The sequence below is a fragment of the Sturnira hondurensis genome, unplaced genomic scaffold (genome assembly GCF_014824575.4).
Source record: "Sturnira hondurensis isolate 20B ecotype Veracruz unplaced genomic scaffold, ASM1482457v3 Scaffold0008729, whole genome shotgun sequence".
Lineage (NCBI taxonomy): Eukaryota > Metazoa > Chordata > Mammalia > Chiroptera > Phyllostomidae > Sturnira > Sturnira hondurensis.
Genome location: NW_028081360.1, coordinates 111,757 through 131,856, shown reverse-complemented (window position 1 = coordinate 131,856; position 20,100 = coordinate 111,757). Strand labels below are relative to the sequence as shown.

Below are 20,100 nucleotides of genomic sequence, written 5' to 3'. Positions count from 1 at the left end.
AAAAGTATTTATTTAATGAATAATTAAATGAACCATCTTTTGTTTTTAAGTTCAGTTCATATGTTACATCAAGTATTACTACCTTACGAGTTATAGCAGAATGCTGGAGAGGGGCACTCAGTGGAAATTAAGTGCTTGAATGACCCATGTAGAGAGAAATATGATTTAAGAACTGAAGGGGTATTGGTAGGGAATATCCCCTGTATATGCCAAACCCACTAAAGCATTCTCACCTTTTGCATCTCCCCAGGAGCACTTACTGTGGGCCTTGTGCAGCAGTGTCAAACAATCCATGGACGAGACCGAACGTGCATCCCACCTCGGCTTCCCCCAGAGTGGGTCACCACACTGTTTTTTATCATCATGGGAATCATTTCATTGACTGTCACATGTGGTTTGCTTGTGGCTTCCCACTGGCGAAGAGAAGCTACAAAATATGCTCGATGGATAGCATTCACTGGAAGTAAGTAACCTGTGCTAGGAATTTGTCTAAAAGGCATGCACACTGGTATTTTTATGAAGATAATCAAGAATCAGTTTATAAGGACTCTGTAATCATCAAAGAGCACCACTTGTGTATGGCCGTCAGATAAACTGCACAGTCCCATCGATTCTTCAGAATTCTCACCACAACATCCACCAGGACATCCAAAACCTTAATCCCTTTGTATGAAATGCTATTTTAATGAATTTTATTTTTGCTCACATTGTGACATAGTGTTCCAGGCCTGTGACTCAGAGCTATCATTAACCTGAGTCTTCCTCTTCTCGAAAGTATTAGTATCTTATGTCAAATAAAGATAAATCTAGACAAAAATATAACAAGTGTAAATTAGATTAGGTGTTGATGTGCTTTTTAATACCACTAATATTTAGTTTCTGCTGTTAGTTGTATATGACCATTGAAAATCAACACATTTGGTTATTTAATCATTGTTTCTCAACATTTCTTACTCCATTAATAAGTGCCCAAGGGATTGAGACATTTATATATTGCACGTTCTCTTGTACTTTGTGGAATTTGTTTAATTTCAGAACACATCAGAGGCTGATCCCAAGTTAAGGAAACAAAAATGCATAGAAAAGCTATCTCTAATTCTGCTTTCTTGCGTCTTTCTCTCTAAAGCAGTTTGTCCCTAGTAGACATTCATAAATGTCTGTAAACATTTTTGATTGTCATAAGTGGGAAGATGCTACTGACACCTGTTGAGTAGAGGCCAAGAAGGCTATAAACATACTACAAGTGCACAGAATTGTCCCACAACAAAAACTTCTTTGGCCCAAAATGGAAATAGGGTTGTGCTGAGAAACCTTGCTCTGAGGTACAGCATGAAGATATTACTACACCAGATATTACTGGATTTAACTTTTTGGTGCCTTAAAATAATCTCAGGTTTGCATAAGTTTAAAAAAATGAGTATTACAGCATAGCTTACTTTCACTTGCTTTTTTCCTTTAGAACTCCTAGGGTAGGGGTGAGGCACAATCCTACATATCCCTATTAATGTTAAAACTCAATGTATCCTTAAAGACCATAAGATGGAATATTCGTTCATGGGTATCATTCTCTTAATGTATGTTTCTGGTTCTATTGTTTTATTTTTGTCTCTATGTCTACCTTAATCTTAAAATTTAAGTCAAGTTACTTTTGACAGAAAATAATCTCCATTCTTGTTAAGAAATGTGAGGTGAGTTACCGCCAAGATGGAGGCATAGGTAGGCACACTGTGCCTCCTCCCACAATCAAAATAGGGACAACAAAAATTTAGAAACAAAAAAACAACCAGAACTAACAGAAAATTGAACTGTATGGGAGTCTGACAACCAAGGAGTTAAAATAGACACATTCATCCAGACCGGTAGGAGGGGCGGAGTCAGGTGGTAAGGGGTCTCAGCAAAAAAAAAGGAGTGGCTGATGGACCCTGGGCATGCATAGCAGCAGCTGATGAACCCCAGGCATGCAAGACAGCAGTGGGCAGACCCTGGGCACACAGGCAGTGGTAGGCAGACCCCGGGCACAGGGTGGCAGTGGGCAAACCCAGGGAGGCATTCAAGGCGGCTGGCTGACCAGATGGTCATACATTCTCGTGCAGATAAACCAGGTGAAACTGGGGAGTGAGACAGACTGCGTAACCCAGGGCCCCAGGGCAGAGAAATAAAGCCTCAAAACACTGATTGAAAACACCTGTAGGTGTTGAGGTGCCGGGAGAGACTTCCAGCCTCATAAGAGAGTTCGTTGGAAAGTCCCACGAGGTCCTAGAATGTACACAAGCCCACCCACATGGGAATCAGCACCAGAAGGGTTCAGTGTGCTTGGGGGAGGCAGGGGAAGGGACTGAAATCCAACATACAGCAGAGCAAGCGCCATTGTCCTCTCTCTGACCCCTCCCCCACATACGGTATCACAACCCAGTGACTGGCTTGCCCCACTCTGGTGAACAACTAAAGCTCTGCTCCCCACTACATAAGAGGTACAACAAAACAAAACAAAAAAATGGCCCCAATGGAAGAACAGATCAAAGGTCCAGAACAAATACAACTAAGTGATGAAGAGATAGCCAACCTACCAGATGCACAGTTCAAAGCACTGGTGATGGGAAGAAAACTGGGACTCAGATCAATAGAGTGGACCAGAAGGAAGAAAGAAACAATCAAGAAAAGAATGAAGAGCCCCTGGCTGGTGTAACTCAGTGGATTGAACACGGACCTGTGAAGCAAAGGGTTGCTGGTTTGATTCCCAGGCAGGGCACATGCCTGGGTTGCAGGTCAGGTCCCCAGTAGGGGGCACATGAGAGGCAACCACACATTGATGTTTCTCTCCCACCCTTTCTCCTTCCTTTCCCCTCTCTGTAAAAATAAATAAACAAACAAATAAATAGATAGATAGTTAAAGGGAAAAAAGAAAAAAGGAAGAAACAAGAATTCAAAAAAATGAGAGGCTTGGGAACCTCCAGGACATCTTTAAACATTCCAACATCTGAATTATAGGGGTACCAGAGGGGAAGAGGAAGAGCAACAAGTGGAAAAGTTATTTGAACAAATAATAAAGGAGAATCTCCCCAATCTGGCAAAGGAAATAGACTTCCAGGAAGCTCAGAGAGTCCCAAAGAAGTTGGACCCAAGGAGGAACACACTAAGGTACATCATAATTACATTACCCAAGATTAAAATGAAGTAGGGAATCCTGGAAATAGCAAGAGAAAAGGAGACAGTTACCTACAAAGGAGTTCTCATCAGACTGTCAGCTGATTTCTCAAAAGAGACCTTGCAGGCAAGAAGGGGCTAGAAGGAAGTATTTGGAGTCATGAAAGGCAAGGATCTACATCCAAGATTACTCTATTCAGCAAAGCTTTCATTTAGAATGGAAGAGCAGATAAGGTCAAGTTAAAGGAGTTCATCATCACCAAACCCTTATTTTAAGAAATGTTAAAGGGACTTGTCTAAGAAAAAGAAGATAAAAAGTATGAACAGTAAAATGACAACAAGCTCACAGTTGCTAACAACCACACCTAAAACAAAAGCAAAAACAAAGTAAACAACTAGAATAGGAACAGAACCACAGAAATGGAGATCACATGGAGGGTTATCAGTGGAGGAGTGGGAGGGAGAGAGAAGGGGAAAAGGTAAAGAGAATAAGTAGCATAAATGGTAGGTAGAAAACAGAAAGGGGGAGGTTAAGAATATTACAGGAAATGTAGAAGCCAAAGAACTTACATGTATGACCCATGGACATGAACTAAAGGGGGGAAATGTGAGTGGGAGAGGGTGTGCAGGGTGGAGGGGAGTGAAGGGGGGGAAATGGGACAACTAATAGCATAATCAGTAAAATATATTTAAGAAAAAGAAATGTGAGGAGGTGATCTTTTTATTTTTTTATTGTTTATTCTATTAAACAGTTCCAATTTTTCCTCTTTGCCACCGCCCTTCCCACAGTCAGTCCCCATCATTGTTCATGTCCATGGGTGATGAATGCATGTTCTTTGTCTAGTTCTTTCACTTCTTTTAACCAGTCCCAACCTCCCCCGTTCTCTCTTACAAATGTTAATCTGTTCCTTATTTCTGTGCCTCTATTTGCTCATTACTTTATTTTGTTCCTTAGATTCCAGCTGTGAGATCATATAGAATTTGTATTTCATTGCCTGGGTTATTTCACATAGCATAATAGTCTCCAGCTCCATCCATTATGTAACAAAGGGTAAACAAGGTGATGATCTTGTTTGAGGTCAAACAAACCTCCCAGGAAAGTTCTTTGCTAGATAGTAGGGTCCAGAGACAATGCTGCTAAATTAAAAGGTACTGGTGAGAAATTTAAAGAGAATCTTTACTCAAAGGTACAGTAATGTCCAGATAAAATTTATTCTTTATGTAAAATCAAGGAAGGATGTACTTTCTGGATTTAGTTGAAATTTAGGAATGCATATGCTATGAATATGAAAAAAATCTCAAATATAACTTAGCAAAATAGTATGAGTGAAAGTATTAAGGTGCTCACTGAGCCATTCTTTTTGTGACCCAATAAATGTAAACAACAGATGATCTTGTTTTTCCTTCCCCTTCAGTAGAGAATATTTAAGTATATGTAATTACCTCCATATGCAGTGTGTTTTTTCTTTGTTTTTTAAATAATTTAATTTTTTAAAATAAATATGCATAAAATACATAATTCGCAGGCTATGAAAGGGTCACCAAGTGAAAAGTAAGTCTCATTTGTGGCCCAGTAACCCAGATATCCATTACTCCTTTCCTTGAGGCAACCATTGTTATTAGTTTCTAGGGTTTCCTACCAGAGGTATTCCATGCATCAAAATATGTTTATATATATATTTGAGTGTTCTATAAATATATATTTATTGTGTTTATACCATTCTGTACCTGGGTTTTTAGTTCAAGAATATATCTTGAAGTTAATGATATTTAGATAAGCATAGAACTGCATTTACTCTTAGCTTCCTTAAATACATCAGTTTTTGTTCTAGAGCTAGTCCACTGCGTTGGCAGTTCCAAGAGGGATTTGGCTCCCCCTAGTGTTACAGTATTGTATATCATCAACTCTGTTGTATGCATTTCTGTTCCAATTAAGCAGTAGTTTTGGTAAGAATGTTAGGGTAACATTTTCTGTGTGGTTTCCACAGTGGGGAAATCTCTCAGAGGAGAGCCACACATGGTAGAGTTGGCATATGGGGGAAAAGGGTAACAAAGATGTGTCCTTTCCTTTGCCACTGTAATTTACAACCTCATCTACCATATCTATACACCTGATATCTGACTCTACCATGGAGGACATGAAGTTATGTCTTCATAGGTTTATTTGTGACCCAGAACTTAACTGTCAAAGTTTGATAGATATTATCAGCATTAGATGATGTTTTATTGAGCTGTACACTTGAAACTTGTATGGTTTTCTTAACCAGTGTCACCCCAATAAATTCAATTTTAAAAAGAGAAAAAATAATATTCTAAGATCTAAAGTAACTTTACTGTTACTTTAGGTCTTAAAGAAGTAGTTTAAAGGGAAAATTATCTACCAGCTCTGGCTACTCTGGCTGAGTGGATTGACTGTGGGCCTCCAAACCAAAGGGTCACTGGTTCGATTCCCAGTCAGGGCCCATGCCTGGGTTGCAGGCCTGCTCCCCGGTAGGGGGCACTCAAGAGGTAACCACACATTGATGTTTCCCTCCCTCTTTTTCTCCCTCCCTTTCCCTCTATCTAAAAATAAATAAAATCTTTTAAAAAAATAAAAGAAAAATCATCTACCCATATTAAATATCTTCAGGAAGTATAGAGAACCTAATTTTTTAGATTAAAAACCAAAATTAGATTGATAAGAGTTCATTGCTTCCTTTAAACTTGATTAAGCTTTTCCTAACCAATTTGGAAAATAATTAAGTCTTGTAAAATGCTAAACAATTACTCCATTCTAATGGATAGATTTTTATTTTACAACAGAAAATAAAGGATAGACATAAAGTCAGTGCATCAGTTAACAGAATAACATGTGATATCTATATTTCTAAATTATTTAGTCTGTGAGATTAACTTACTCATTAAGAAACAAATTGTTTTTAAAACTAATTGTATTCCATTATTTTTATAGATTAGGTGAAGCTACTTAGATTGTGGTTTCTTTTGACTTACCAAATCTTAAGCATTAAAAACTATTAGAAATTGGCAGATAATACTGATAAGTGGATATTGGCATCACTGATAAAATTATATGCTGACTATACAACAGAATGACCAAATGAATCTAAATTTGCTTATGTAAAATTATTTGGTGTGATCATTTGCCCAAAATAAAATAGACTATGTGTATAATATAAAATAATTCACCTAAATAGTGCAAAGCAAACAAGGGTACTAGTGTATCTCTTAAGTTAGTGCATTACTTGAGAAAATGTTACGTTTTAATGCATTTCTAAAGCTATTCTAGGAAAAGACTTATGTTGACTTGTTAAAGACTTTTAAACTTTGTTGACTAACACAAAAGTAATTTAGGACAAGTGTCAGCTAATACATTATCCAGGACTCTGTCAGTATTCCTGGTAAGAGGTCTAACTTGGAAACTTTTCTCATTCAGATAATAATGGAAAGCTTTCAACTCTTCATATACTGTGAGTATAGTAATCTGTCTTCACATTACCCTGAAGAAATGTTTTTGCCTACAGAGAAATTTGAATGACTGTGTACTTTTGACCAATGTGCTTTCAAAAAGGGGTAAACTATTTTCTTGGAAAAACTAACCTATCTGTAGGTAACTTGCATTCACTAAGAAGAGTGTTTCTTTGGTAGCACAGGGGAACACACTGTTTGCTAATACAGTGGCCTGTGGAATTACTCCTACCCATGCATTGTTTTTTCTGATATTTTTCTAGAAACATTTTAGCAAATATTAAATTTCATTGTGTTTGTATACAAAATGCAAAGCTTTTCCCATCCTCCCCCACTTGAACCTCTTTGTATTCAGAAGCCTGACAGAGATTTGGATGGGTGGTTTGTTTTGTTTTGTTTTGTTTTAACGTTGTTCATGATAAGAGCTAACCACTCTGACAGAATTGTCCCAGGAGTCTAATGTTCTTTCCACTAGCCGACTTTATATCAGATTAAGGTAAATAGTACTTGCATGTACCTTTTCTCTAATTCCTTCTAAGTAATATCAATTTAGAGGAGCAGAGAACTGGCAAAATAATATGCAATATTTATTCAGCACTTGTCAATGTGGCACTGTGTCAGGGACTCAATAGTGTTTTGTTTATATTGTATTGGCTAAAGAGTTCATTTAGTTTTTTTTCCCTACTATGGTTCTAGTAGTGCTTAGTTGTCTTTATCTTCATTGGAAACAAGTTTGTTAGATTGCATTGTGAAAGCTGTCACTTCAGCCTGCATTTTTAAAAAACTTACCAAAATTGGTGAATTTTTATGTAGACATTTAAATATTGAAGGTGAAGATACACAACATTTTTAAGTCACATTTTAATATACTTTATTATGCATTACAGTTGTCCCATTTCCCCCCCTTCATTCCCCTCCACCCTGCACACCCTCTCCCACTCACATTTCCCCCCTTTAGTTCATGTCCATGGGTCATACATGTAAGTTCTTTGGCTTCTACATTTCCTGTAATATTCTTAACCTCCTCCTTTCTGTTTTCTACCTACCATTTATGCTACTTATTCTCTTTACCTTTTCCCCTTCTCTCTCCCTCCCACTCCTCCACTGATAACCCTCCATGTGATCTCCATTTCTGTGGTTCTGTTCCTATTCTAGTTGTTTACTTTGTTTTTGCTTTTGTTTTAGGTGTGGTTGTTAGCAACTGTGAGCTTGTTGTCATTTTACTGTTCATACTTTTTATCTTCTTTTTCTTAGACAAGTCCCTTTAACATTTCTTAAAATAAGGGTTTGGTGATGATGAACTCCTTTAACTTGACCTTATCTGCTCTTCCATTCTAAATGAAAGCTTTGCTGAATAGAGTAATCTTGGATGTAGATCCTTGCCTTTCATGACTCCAAATACTTCCTTCTAGCCCCTTCTTGCCTGCAAGGTCTCTTTTGAGAAATCAGCTGACAGTCTGATGAGAACTCCTTTGTAGGTAACTGTCTCCTTTTCTCTTGCTATTTCCAGGATTCCCTACTTCATTTTAATCTTGGGTAATGTAATTATGATGTACCTTAGTGTGTTCCTCCTTGGGTCCAACTTCTTTGGGACTCTCTGAGCTTCCTGGAAGTCTATTTCCTTTGCCAGATTGGGGAGATTCTCCTTTATTATTTGTTCAAATAACTTTTCCACTTGTTGCTCTTCCTCTTCCCCTCTGATTCAGATGAATCTTCCTCCTATGATTGGGATGTTGGAATGTTTAAAGATGTCCTGGCAGTTCCTAAGCCTCTCATTTTTTTTAATTTGTGTTTCTTCATTCTGTTCTGGTTGAATGTTTTTCTTCCTTATGGTCCACTCCATTGATTTGAGTCCCAGTTTCCTTCCTGTCACTGTTGATTTCCTGTTCATTTTCCTTCATTTCACTTAGCATAGCCTTCATTTTTTCATCTAATTTGCAATCATATTCAACCAATTCTGTGAGCATCCTGATTATCAGTGTTTTAAACTGCGTACCTGATAGGTTGGCTTTCTCTTTGTCACTTAATTGTATTGTTTCTGGAGCTTTGATCTGTTATTTCATTTGGGGAAATTTTTTTTGTCTTGGCATGCTTCTTATGTAGTAATGGGTGGAGCCCTAGGTGTTCACCAGGGCAGGACAACACATGCCACTGTGTTGTGACATTGTAGTATATGGGGGAGAGGCCCAAGAAGGAACAGTATCACTTGTTCCACTCTCTGCCGGTTTTCAGTCATGTCCCCTGCTACCCACAATCAAATTGGGCCGCTCTGGTACGGATTCCTGGGTGGGTGGGTTTGTGTACATTCTAGGACTGTTGGTCTCTCCAATAAACTCTATTGTGAGGCTGGGGATTTCTCCCACTGCTGCCTCAACCCCCATAGGTGTTTTCAATCAGAGGTTTGAGGCTTTATTTCCCTGCACTGAAACTCTGGGTTGCATGGTCTGTCTTGCTCCCCAGTTGTTCCTCCCAGTTTACCTGAACACAAATGTGGAGCCACCCAGTCCACCACCTCACTGGGTCCGCCAGCGACAGCCTTGCCCAACCACGTTCTCCAACCCCTGCCTTGCTGTGAGTCCTTACCGTCTCGGCCCCTTCTGCCTGGTCAAGATGCATGTTTCTTCTTTAAGTCCTTGGTTGTCAGACTTCCATACAGTTTGATTTTCTGTCAGTTCTGTTTGTTTTCTGTTTTTAAATTTGTTGTCCTTCTTTTGGTTGTGCAAGGAGGCACAGTGTGTCTATCTGCTCTTCCATTTTGGCTGGAAGTCCACATTTTTGCCATGTTATGCTTTTATTATTTCAAGAAAGGTAAAAAGGCAACTGAAACACACAAAAAGGATTTATGCAGTATATGAAGAAGGTGCCATGATTGATCAAACATGTTAAAAGTGGTTTGCGAAGTTTCTTGGTACCATTGATATTTTTTGGCCAAAAATAATTCTTTGCTGTGGGGCTGTCTTATGTATTGGAAGATGTTTAGCAGCACTCCTGGCCTTTACCTACTAAAAACCAGTGGCAGGAGATAGCTGATTTTTCATAATACCCAAATTAATAAAGTTATTGGTGAAAATGAAAAATGTGTCTTTTATTTTACAGAAAAAACTAAGTGGACTTTTTGTCCAACTTAATATTTCTAGTATTTACTCCATTTGCAGAAGGGTACCAGAGCATAAGATTGAACAGTTAGTAAATAGTATAGCCAGAACTTAACCCTCATCACAACTTTAAATGGTCTAGAATAATAAAAGCAAGTACTTAGTAGGCATGGAGACCTTTCTTAATGTGATATTTGAAAGGCTAACCCAGCTTTTACTGAATTTAATTGTTAGGCTTTGGGGATATTACATAATCTGTAGTATATGCAAATCTTTTGACAGGTGGTTCACATTTTAACAGGTTTGACCATGTTACCAATCCACGACCCTTCTTATAAACTTCCTTTGTACCAATTTTCTTTGTCTTTCTAATCACCAAATCATGTTACTAATGTTGTGTTTTGGTTTGTTTTACAGTGATCCTTTTCTGTATGGCTGCCCTAATATTTCCAATAGGATTTTACATCAATGAAGTCGGAGGTCAACCTTATAAGTTACCCAACAACACAGTAGTTGGGTCATCATATGTACTTTTTGTCTTATCAATTTTCTTTACAATAGTAGGACTTCTATTTGCTGGCAAAGTTTGTTTACCAGGCTGATGAATGTCTAAATTGCTTGACTATTTTTATTATTTTAAATTTTATTTTATTTTTTTATTTTTGGAGGGTGGGGAGGACAAAGGCAAGGCATCTGAGTAGTCCTTGCTTAGGAAGATGCTTAGATGAAACTGATGCTGAAAAGAAAATACTTTGATTAGTTCTCACTATGCACTTTGGATTTAAAAAAAATTAAGAGCCTTTTTCATAACCAAATACAGACAATGTTGACTAAGTCTCCTGAGCACATATTCAGGCAGTCAAATCTGTACTGTGATAGCAGCCTAGTGAAGGAGAATACTTTATACTGAAAAGCACGGGGCCCTTATGACTCTTGTTCCATTGTTAACGTCTAATGATTCATTTGAGGAGGGGAAATTCTAAGTATTTATGAATCACAGTGGACCAGAGGGATGCAAGAGTAGTTTCTGTGGGGCTGGCCTCACTTTCTAAGAAACTAGTATTCACAGCTTCCTTGTAAGTAGTATGAGGCACCAGAAGGGATTGCTGTTGTATTACTGCACCAAGAAGCCAATAGATCAAAACTTGTTTGCTAAAATGTATGTAAAAATTCTGAAATTCCCTATTCTCTGTGTACAAAAAAAAATCAAAAACTAAGAAACGTGTTGCTGGGGTGGGTGGGTGGAGGAAATGTTCATTATATTTATATAAATACATATAATATATATTTTGTGATGCAGTATACAGTGTGTATATATATATATATATGTGTGTGTATGTGTGTGTAAATACACACATGCAAACAGTTTCTGGAAGAGAACTCTGAATGCTTTGCTAGCAAAACACTGTGGTGTGCAAACCTAGGACTCAATTTAAAAAAGCCATTTATCTGAAGGCTGTATAGTGGAGAGAGTCTTCAGTTTACCTCATTCTTTGTAACAGCCCTTGATTTTAACAGGTTTTTGTAATAGGTACAAATAATCCCATATCTTTCTAGGTGCAATTTTAAATTAAGCTAAAATTCTTTGTAGGATTAATTTATTTGTATATGATAGTAGAAAGTAAGATCATGTAATTTGGGGAATTTGACACTATTTAAATTATTGGCAATCGTTGTCTGTTGTACAGAGGTTTTTTTTTTCTTTTTTACTGGCTGACTCTTATATTAATAATGCATTTTCTGTGTACAAGCATACAACTTTACATAAATACAAACTCCACTAGTAATATCCATTTATAGTATTTTGGCTATTTACAACACCAATATCATGCTGCTATAAAATTAAGTTTGTGTTCTTTTTATCCATAAGCATTATTAATACATCTCCTTTACCAAAAACCTGAGTGATACAGTATTTTCTTTATATATGCCATATACCTTTGTTTGCAGAAAGCTAACATTTTTGCATTTACTTTAAAGGACCGTACTCCACCCACATCTCTATCTTTTTTCCCTAAAAGAAGCACTATAACTAACCCTTGAATCCACAGATAGTTTAAAACACAGTATTTCTCTCCTCCATATTTCCATGCCTTCATGTCTCAAGTGCTTAGTTTTTCCAGGTGAACACTATACATCATCTCCTGTTTCAAATTTGGAGCAGGAGAGGTCTTTCATGGCAATGAAAGTAAGTTTTCATGGCAATGGAGTTAAGTTTTTCTTCTCTATAGTGAAATGGCACCCCAAATGTCCATCAGTAGAGTCCTGGGTAGTCCATCTATTATATAGTTCAGCTTCACACCAAAAAATGAATGCATTGTTTTAAAAACCTATATTATACATTAGAGAATGATTGCAACAGAGATGGGGCTACCTTCTCAATTATTCAAAATATGAAATGGAGGAACCTGATGTTTTCTTTACATGATGGCTTGTTTAATGTTTATGTATCTCACTGTTAATTCATCAGTACTTTATTGTGGAAGAAAATCCCAGTGTTGCAGCTCACTCAAGAAATGGGGGTAAGAGGTTGGCCACCACTGTGATGCATTCCTTGAGTGGTACCAGTGAATGTCACACATTTTCTTCCTAGGGTCAAAGAAACCTTAGAAGATACTTGAAGTAGATTCTTTTTCCCTGAGTGTTGTCTAGTCAGTTAGACATTTGGGATTGCCATTCCCAGGGGAATTTGATTAGTCCTCAGTCACGATGGGTCACTTTGAAGGAAAGCTATCATTGTCATCATTATTCCAGACATAAGGTGTTAGCAAAGTATGTTTCAAATTAATTTATATAACCAAGAGCTTTTCTCTTCCAAAAGATGAATTTTATTGTAAATAGTCTCAAAATATTTTTAACTGGATCATGAGCATGGGGAGAGAGAGTTTCTCTGCTGCTAAGAACGTCCCCTCTGTTTACTTCTTTCACTTACAGTGGTATTACAAGATGACAAAAATTTAAGGTTTTATTTGTATCTGTTATCCAAACCATCAAATTGTCTTTAATTTCATCATCATCTTGGAGGTTCAGTACATTAAGGGCTGATGAATGAAACTCTGACCAGTCAGCCCAGGGTTAAAACTGTCCCATCAAGTATGTGAAGTCAAATCTTTGTGCACTTCCAGACCAAACATTGAAATGGACTTATTCATATAAAATTCTATACATCCTGTAAGTGAAAAGACACAACTATCAGCAGTTGCTTTAAAAAGGTCACTATAGTAAGTACTATATAGTACAGTATTAATTTATAGCAGGAAATCTTAGCTTGTAAACTGTATATAAAACACTTTTATGGTGCAATCATTTGTCAAACTTTTGTCTGTTACATTGTTTTTAGAGTGTGCATTATTCTCATACCTAAGGACATCACTGTAAAGTCTGCTAAAAACTAGTTGTAGGTTTTATTTGCACAGGACTTAGTTTGAAAATTTTGGAAGCTCCTATTACATATGCCTAAACATCTGTAAACGTGGAAAATTTCAGTTCATTTAAAAAATTTTTTTCAGTATAATCCCTTCCAAAGGTAATCCATGTTCTATGTTGTTAATGTGTGTATGTAATTTTTCTGACTCTTCTACTTCTTATAAACTTATTTTTTGTCCCATTTGTTTTGTTTTTGAAGGGTAGCTCTCTTTTTTTTAATGTTTTAGATGACCAAAACACTTCATTAATTTTTACTCTTTTGCCTAAAGCTTTGGTATTTTTAGTTGATATTCTGAGAATTCATTGTTTAATCTCTTTAGTATAATAATTAGTCCTGGTGACATACAATCTATTGATTTAGAGGAAGGGCCCTGAAAAGTTGGAAACTAATTCTGCATATATGCTTAGCTATTATTTTGCATCATGGGCTTCATAGGAAGAACATGTTACATTTATTTTGTCTTTATTAAAAGACTACTAGCCACGGTTACTCTGATTGTAGTAACTGTTTACCAACCCATTTAATCGTCTTCTAAAAATTGAAATTACTTTCATAATGCAAAACAGTAAGCTGTCTTTTAGAGCTGAATTTTGAAGGATAAAAGTATATGAAGAAAGAAAGTGGCCTGTGTAGGTTGGATTCCCTTCACAGAATTTAGTAGTCGTATCACCTCAAGAGATTTTGAAGTTTGTGATCAAGGTCTGTATATTGCCCTAAACTTTTAAGAGTTGTTTTCTAATTGGTTATAACATTTTTCAATTGATAGTTTCAAAACAGATTGTTAATACGAACTGTATAAAATGAACATAATTTTCTTCACTTGTATTTTTGTTATGGAGCAAGTTTATCAAAATAAATTGTCTACTAAAGAAACAAAAGGCTTCTATTACTTTGAAATAAGCTTTGATTTTAAAAATTTATTTCAAAATTGATTCCTTAAAGAGGTTTCACATATTCACACAATGACACTTCCTTGCCTTTTACTTTGGTTTTGCTGTTAGCATCATGTGGTGGAAAAGTCTCCCCTCTCCTTCCTTTTCCACTCCTACCTCCCCTGCTAGGGAAGAGATGCTATTAATAGTCCAGAATATTGACTAGGCTATGTTTACCAATAAGAAGAGTCACTCAGCAAGAATAAACCATACAAATGTTGCTCTCTCTCCTGTATCATGTTTCCTGAAGTAGGAGAAAGAAAACTAGCCATCTTTCCTTTTTCTTCCTTGCACAAAGACCTAATAAGCCCATTCATCTTTGCTTCAGTCTTCTGTTTCTGCTTTACTGCAGACCAAAGGATCTTGGCTTCTAAGATTTGAAATTTGGGTTGAAGTAGTAGTAATAGAGACCCTTGGTGTCTAGATTTGTCCATGTGCTTCATCGCAAACAGCTTTCTTTGAGCTCCGGAGGTATTGAGATGAGCCCAGTCTAATAATAACTAAGGATCAAATAAAACACTGTATTTTCCCTTTGCTGCTGTTTCCTGGCCTCTTTGGGAACCTCATGGGGAACTAGGAAATAAAGGCAATGTAGGGTCTGGACATTCTTCAGTTCTGGAGCTTATGGGTATTTTCTTAGGATAACCAACTGTCCCGGTTTGCTTAAGACTGAGGGGTTTCCTGGGACATGAGACTTTGAATGCTTTAACTGAGAAAGTTTCAAGTAAATGGGGATGATTTCTTGACTGTATCTTTGCACCATCTGAACCTTATCCTGATTTATAACATAGATTATAGAGATATTTGAAGAGTTCTTTTTTATAAACCTATTAAAGAATAGATCAACTGAAAGTTGTAATGGTAAGTTGGGAGGAAGCACATTTTTTACTTTGCCAATACTGTATAAAAAGGCAACAGACTAAAAACATGGATTCAAAAATACCTTATTGTTACTTAGTCTTCCATCAGTTCTGTTCTAACCACTATATGAGAAGGTTATAGAAAAAAACACCAAGACTAGAGGACTTTATGCAAAGTAAACTCCTCTGGGTCACAGTTACCCAGCAACAAAATAAGAGTAATTATTTATAAGTGGTATTATAGATAGAAAGCATAAGGCTGTATAAATTTTTAGAATTTTGGTTATTTTCCCAGCAAAAGAAAATACTGAGATGATAATTTCAAGCACATTCAAGGTTTGTACAGATCAACCCCAGGTCCACAGACTAATAAGACTACCCAAGATTAAATTTCAAGAAGAAATCTTTTTCATGAAACTTAAAAAACGTTCAGAGCTGGATGAAATGTGCAGGGGCATGTTAAGTGTGTCTGCTGTCCAGATGAAGAAGTCAAGGACTCAGGCCTATTGACTTTGTCAAAATCAGACAGCTAGGTCTCAGCCAAGCACCAACACAGGATAGAACCAGTTTTTAATTAATTATCTATTTCAGTCCATCCAAATAATTTATGCCAAAATAATCTTAACAAATGGAAACATTTCCTTATTCAAGTCCCTGTTATTTCCCCTGGCTACAGGATGAAACCCATATTAGCATAGCGTGGAAAATCCTTCATGGTTTGGCTTCAAGCTGTCTCTTCAGTCTTATTTCCCACTGCTCTCTTCACTGACAGACCAGTCTGTTCATTTTTTCGCTACACCTGCTGTCTGTCTTGGTTGTGTCTATATCTCTTCCTCCTTTCATTGTCCTCTAATTCCTCCCATATTTGAAATATATTTAACTCTCTGTGCTTTGTTTTTCTTTTGCTTATACTTCTGTAACAGAACTTACTAGAGGGAAGTAAACTGCCTGGATTCGAATTTCTGTTTCACTATTCTAGCTGTGTGACCCTTAATAAATCACTTAGCCTCTGTGAGCCTTGGTTTGCTCAGCAAGTAGAATGGGGCTTATAGTACCTACGTAATAGTACCCTATGGGGTTATTGTTGGTTTAAATGAGATAATGCATGGAAAGTTCTTGGTGGATAGTAAGCATTCAAATGTCAGGGCCATTGTCGTTATTAAATACTTCTCTATAACTAGATTATAAACTTAGTAATCATGCAAGGAATGTGTCCTTCTCATGTTCTCCAAGGACCTGCCCCAATGCTTTACTCATGAATTATCATAACTAAATTTGGGGCTGGGTATAAAGGAAAATTATGAAACTATTTCCTGGAGATTTGAAAGACCCAGTCACCTATCTTCCAGGATTGCTTTGGTGAACTGAAAACAGAAGCTTGCCTAGATCAGCAAGTATGGTCATTTTGTTGGTAAATATTTTACTATAATATGCCAGTTTCATTAACCTCCTTGGGATATTTCTGTAGACTGGAGACACTTCTACTGAGCTCACAGTGTTCTAATATTGATACACAGAGGACCAGAATGATGCGAGTGCTCTGTTGATCCTGAGAGCACTCTGGAGGCTTCTCAACTTGTGTCTTCCTCATTTTCTTGAAGCCATACATTTGATATGTTTCATAAGTGACATGGAAATAAAGAACAAACCGACAGTGACTAGAGGAGAGGAGGGAGAGGGATAACAGGGAAAGAAGGGGAAGGGTTTTCAGGGAACACGTACAAAGGACACATGGATAAAAACAGGACAGAGGAGAATAATAGGGGGGAAATGGGGACAACTGTAATTGCACAATTAAAAAAAAAAAACTTGGTTCTGCCAAAATGTTCTTAATTATTTCTGGTAAAAGGGATGTACTAAAAATTTTGATCCCATTTTAGATGTGGTTATGTCCATCTGGCCATTTTTGGCACTTAAGTAAATATTGCCAATGTATTTGGTTACTAATAAGTCAATCCCCATTTATTATTTGTCAGGATAAGTCAGTAAAATTAATGCTATGTTTTGACTCTGGCATCCTTTGTGTTGTCTAAATATTTAATTTAGTTGTCTAAAACAATTCTAGTGTTTTTCTAAATTGAAAAGTAAAAACTCCTTTACATTGCCGCCTTCTTGATGCATTTACAAATGCAGTTAAAAAACCCTCCTTTCCATTATCCATAATACAGTACTCTAGAGGAAAAATAATCCACTTATCTAAGAAAGCCTTGTCTTCTACATATTTTACTAACGAAATTAGTGTGGAGCAAAATGGACTTACATTGCAGGCTCACCCTGACTCACATATGTCATTTCTGCTTTCAGGGTCATCAAAAACTGTTTCTTGTCCTAAGTGCTGTTGTGGAGGACATTACCATGACCCTAAACAGGACAAAAGGATTTTTTAACAGTTAACACATCTGTAGTTATTTTAATGAATATAGGAAATTACATTTTCTTCCCCCTTAACCCACTTTCCAGACTTTACTATTTTTAACAGTTATTAGGTATATATATCCTCTTCAGTTTTAATAAAAGCAAGATCATTATATGTATCTACCACTACTTTTTAATTTATGTCTTTCTGTGTCAGTAAATGTAGGCCTTCATTTTAAATGGCTGCAGAGTTTGTGTGTGTGTGTATACTAATCTCTTTCTCTGTTGATGCATATTTAGGTTTTTTCCAAGTTTTTGTTATAGCAAATAATGCTGCTGAACTTAGACCTTAGATAACAGAAATTTTCCAGGTACCATAATAACCTGACATTAAAAGTGTATCAACTACTCTTTAAGGCAATTCATGTTTTTTAAGCACTGTGGTTAAGAAATAGTGGCATTCAATAAAAAATTTGGAGAAAAGTGAACATTAAATTCATTTTTTGTACTTTTCCATGTCATCTTGATGTATCCTCCCTGCCTATGGAGTAGGAGGAAGTATTTTATAGACTACAAAAACTAAGGATCAGAAAGATGAACAATTGGACTCTTCAACCAAAGTGTGCACCACCACCCCTGTTTGCTTACCAATATTTAATAAAATTCTAACAATTAAAAAGATAAACAATTTACCCAAAGCTTTATAACTTGTAATTGGTGAATTGGGTTTCACACCTAGGTTCCCTGACTTCATATCTGTTACTACTGCTGTCCCACATTACCAGTTTGGCTTGTTGGAAGGAATAAAAATAGCTTGTCCCAGTTACATTTCTTTTTCTCAGTCATGAGCAGCTAAATCAATAGTTTGCCTCTTTGGCTGTGGAATGCAACCAACCGTAAAAGGCAGTCCTACTTAGAAATGCTCTGTGAATGTTACATTTTATTGAGGGGAAAACAGTGTTAAGTTATTAAGTTGTTCCATTATTTCCCTCTTCTTGTCAAGCTGTATCCCTGGAGTTGTCACTAAGTGGTATTTTGCAGTGCCAACTTCCTTGGTTGGTGAGCTACCTGATGCTATACACTGATTTTATTGGGATCCTTTTGGGAATTGAGCACCCAGGGAAATTTTCCCAAGCAGGCCATCAGCTAGGTCCTTCTACCTTGTTGATGGAAAATCTGTTGGTTATTGGATTATGCTGGGTTTATGCAGAAGTCCATGATTCAGACATTAGGAAGGTCCCTCCAGTAGTTTGTCATCTGTCTGCACTAATTACTGCTGAGACATAATTGTCCCAGGCTGAATGGTGCAGTGGTTCTATGTCCAGCCCACGCTTGGGCTGTGGTCACCTTTGGTGAGCTCAAACTGCAATGCCTGTGGACTTTCCCCCCGGGTACATCAGGGACCTGTTTCCTCTTACATTTTGCCATCTCCCTGAAGCATTGTTACCAAATGCTGAACAGGGCCCTGTTCTCTGATTTTCAGATCTGTGATTTCTTGACCTCTGTCTGGGAATTTCCCTCCCCCACTCCTTTGGCTTCCCTCAGAGGTATGTTCCCCTGGTACCTATGTCTCCTTTGGTAAAAATGCACAGCGGGCCCTGGCTGAGGTGTCTCAGTAGATTGAGTGCCAGCCTGCAAACCAAATGGTCACCAGTTTTATTACCAGTCAGGGCACATGCCTGGGTTGCGGGCCAGGTTCCCAGTAGGGGGCACGTGAGAGAACCGCACGTTGATGTTTCTTTCCCACTCTTCCTTCCCCTCTCTCTAACACCAAAAAATACATATTTTTTGTTAAAAGACACAAATAAAACTCAACTCTTTTGTTTGAGAAACAGCCCCTTTCCTACATTTAGCCTGAATGGTTTCTCTGGCTCCAGGGCTGGACACAGAGGCCATCCTGGCCAGGTTCAGGAACAGGCACATAATGTGACCAAAGCCAAGACTGGGACTTTGCTGGAACTCTGGAAAAGAGGTGTTCTTTAGAGTTTCTAAATTGTGTGGGGAAAAGAGTGCTGTGAGGGTCCAAGTCAGCTACTCACGAAGAGCCTGCCTGAGAATAAATCCATCATAGAAGAAAGGAAGAGGAGAAATGGAGGCAGACTTCTGTTAGCATTATGTTAGCCTTTGGGTCAGAACTATACCTGGGTTTTTCTGTCATTTGAGCAAATTCTCTTTTTTTGCCTTAAGCCAGTTGGAGTTGGGCTCCTGTCTCTTCTAACGGAAGGACTCTTGATGCACTTCCACTTTCCTCTTGACACACACACCTCTTACTTTGCTTTGACATGTTATTTAATATTTCAATTCACTTATTAGGCTTTTACAAAAGACTGAGGAAACTGTTCACTTCAGGCCACTACTTCTCAACCCAACAAGAAGCACCTGCTACTGGCTTGAAATAGAGGTAAGAAATAGAGCAAAATACAAATTAATGTCTAATACAAACCAAATTAATTTGGTAACCACATTGTTACCAAACCCAGCCAGTGGGGGCAGGTGGCGGGGGCGGGGCGGGTTGCAGGGGCAAGTTCTACTGCTTGCCCCCTACTAGGCAAATCTCCAAAGACAGACTTTGGTGGAAAAGAAAGGAATCTTATTTAATGGCAAGTTTCTGCCTAAAATGTCTGGGTAACAAAAGTAAAGGGAAAGGAAAAGTCAAGAGTATGACATCAAAAATAGCTATTTAAATATTTGTCATTACAACTACTATAAATGACAATATTTGTCATTTGTGAAAATAACACATGAACAAAAAATCTATTCACAGTGCTGAATTATCACCAAGGTGTTTGGAAATAATAGCAAGTTTCTGCCTCAAAGCCTAT

General features: G+C 37.4%; 2 protein-coding genes across 2 annotated transcripts in view; both read left to right on the top strand.

The window, feature by feature from the left end:
* The window catches only part of MOSMO (modulator of smoothened), a 96,680-nt gene extending 85,744 nt beyond the window's left edge, over positions 1-10,936 (top strand). The window contains exons 2-3 of the mRNA XM_037055790.1: positions 251-463; positions 10,122-10,936. Coding sequence (XP_036911685.1) covers positions 251-463; positions 10,122-10,306 — 398 coding nt within the window. The 3' untranslated portion in view covers positions 10,307-10,936. The remainder of the gene's footprint in view (positions 1-250; positions 464-10,121) is intronic.
* The window catches only part of VWA3A (von Willebrand factor A domain containing 3A), a 93,598-nt gene continuing 73,900 nt past the window's right edge, over positions 403-20,100 (top strand). Inside the window, 3 exon segments of the mRNA XM_037055788.1 lie at positions 403-463; positions 18,762-18,825; positions 19,592-19,679. The gene's annotated coding sequence lies outside the window, so the exon portion shown is untranslated.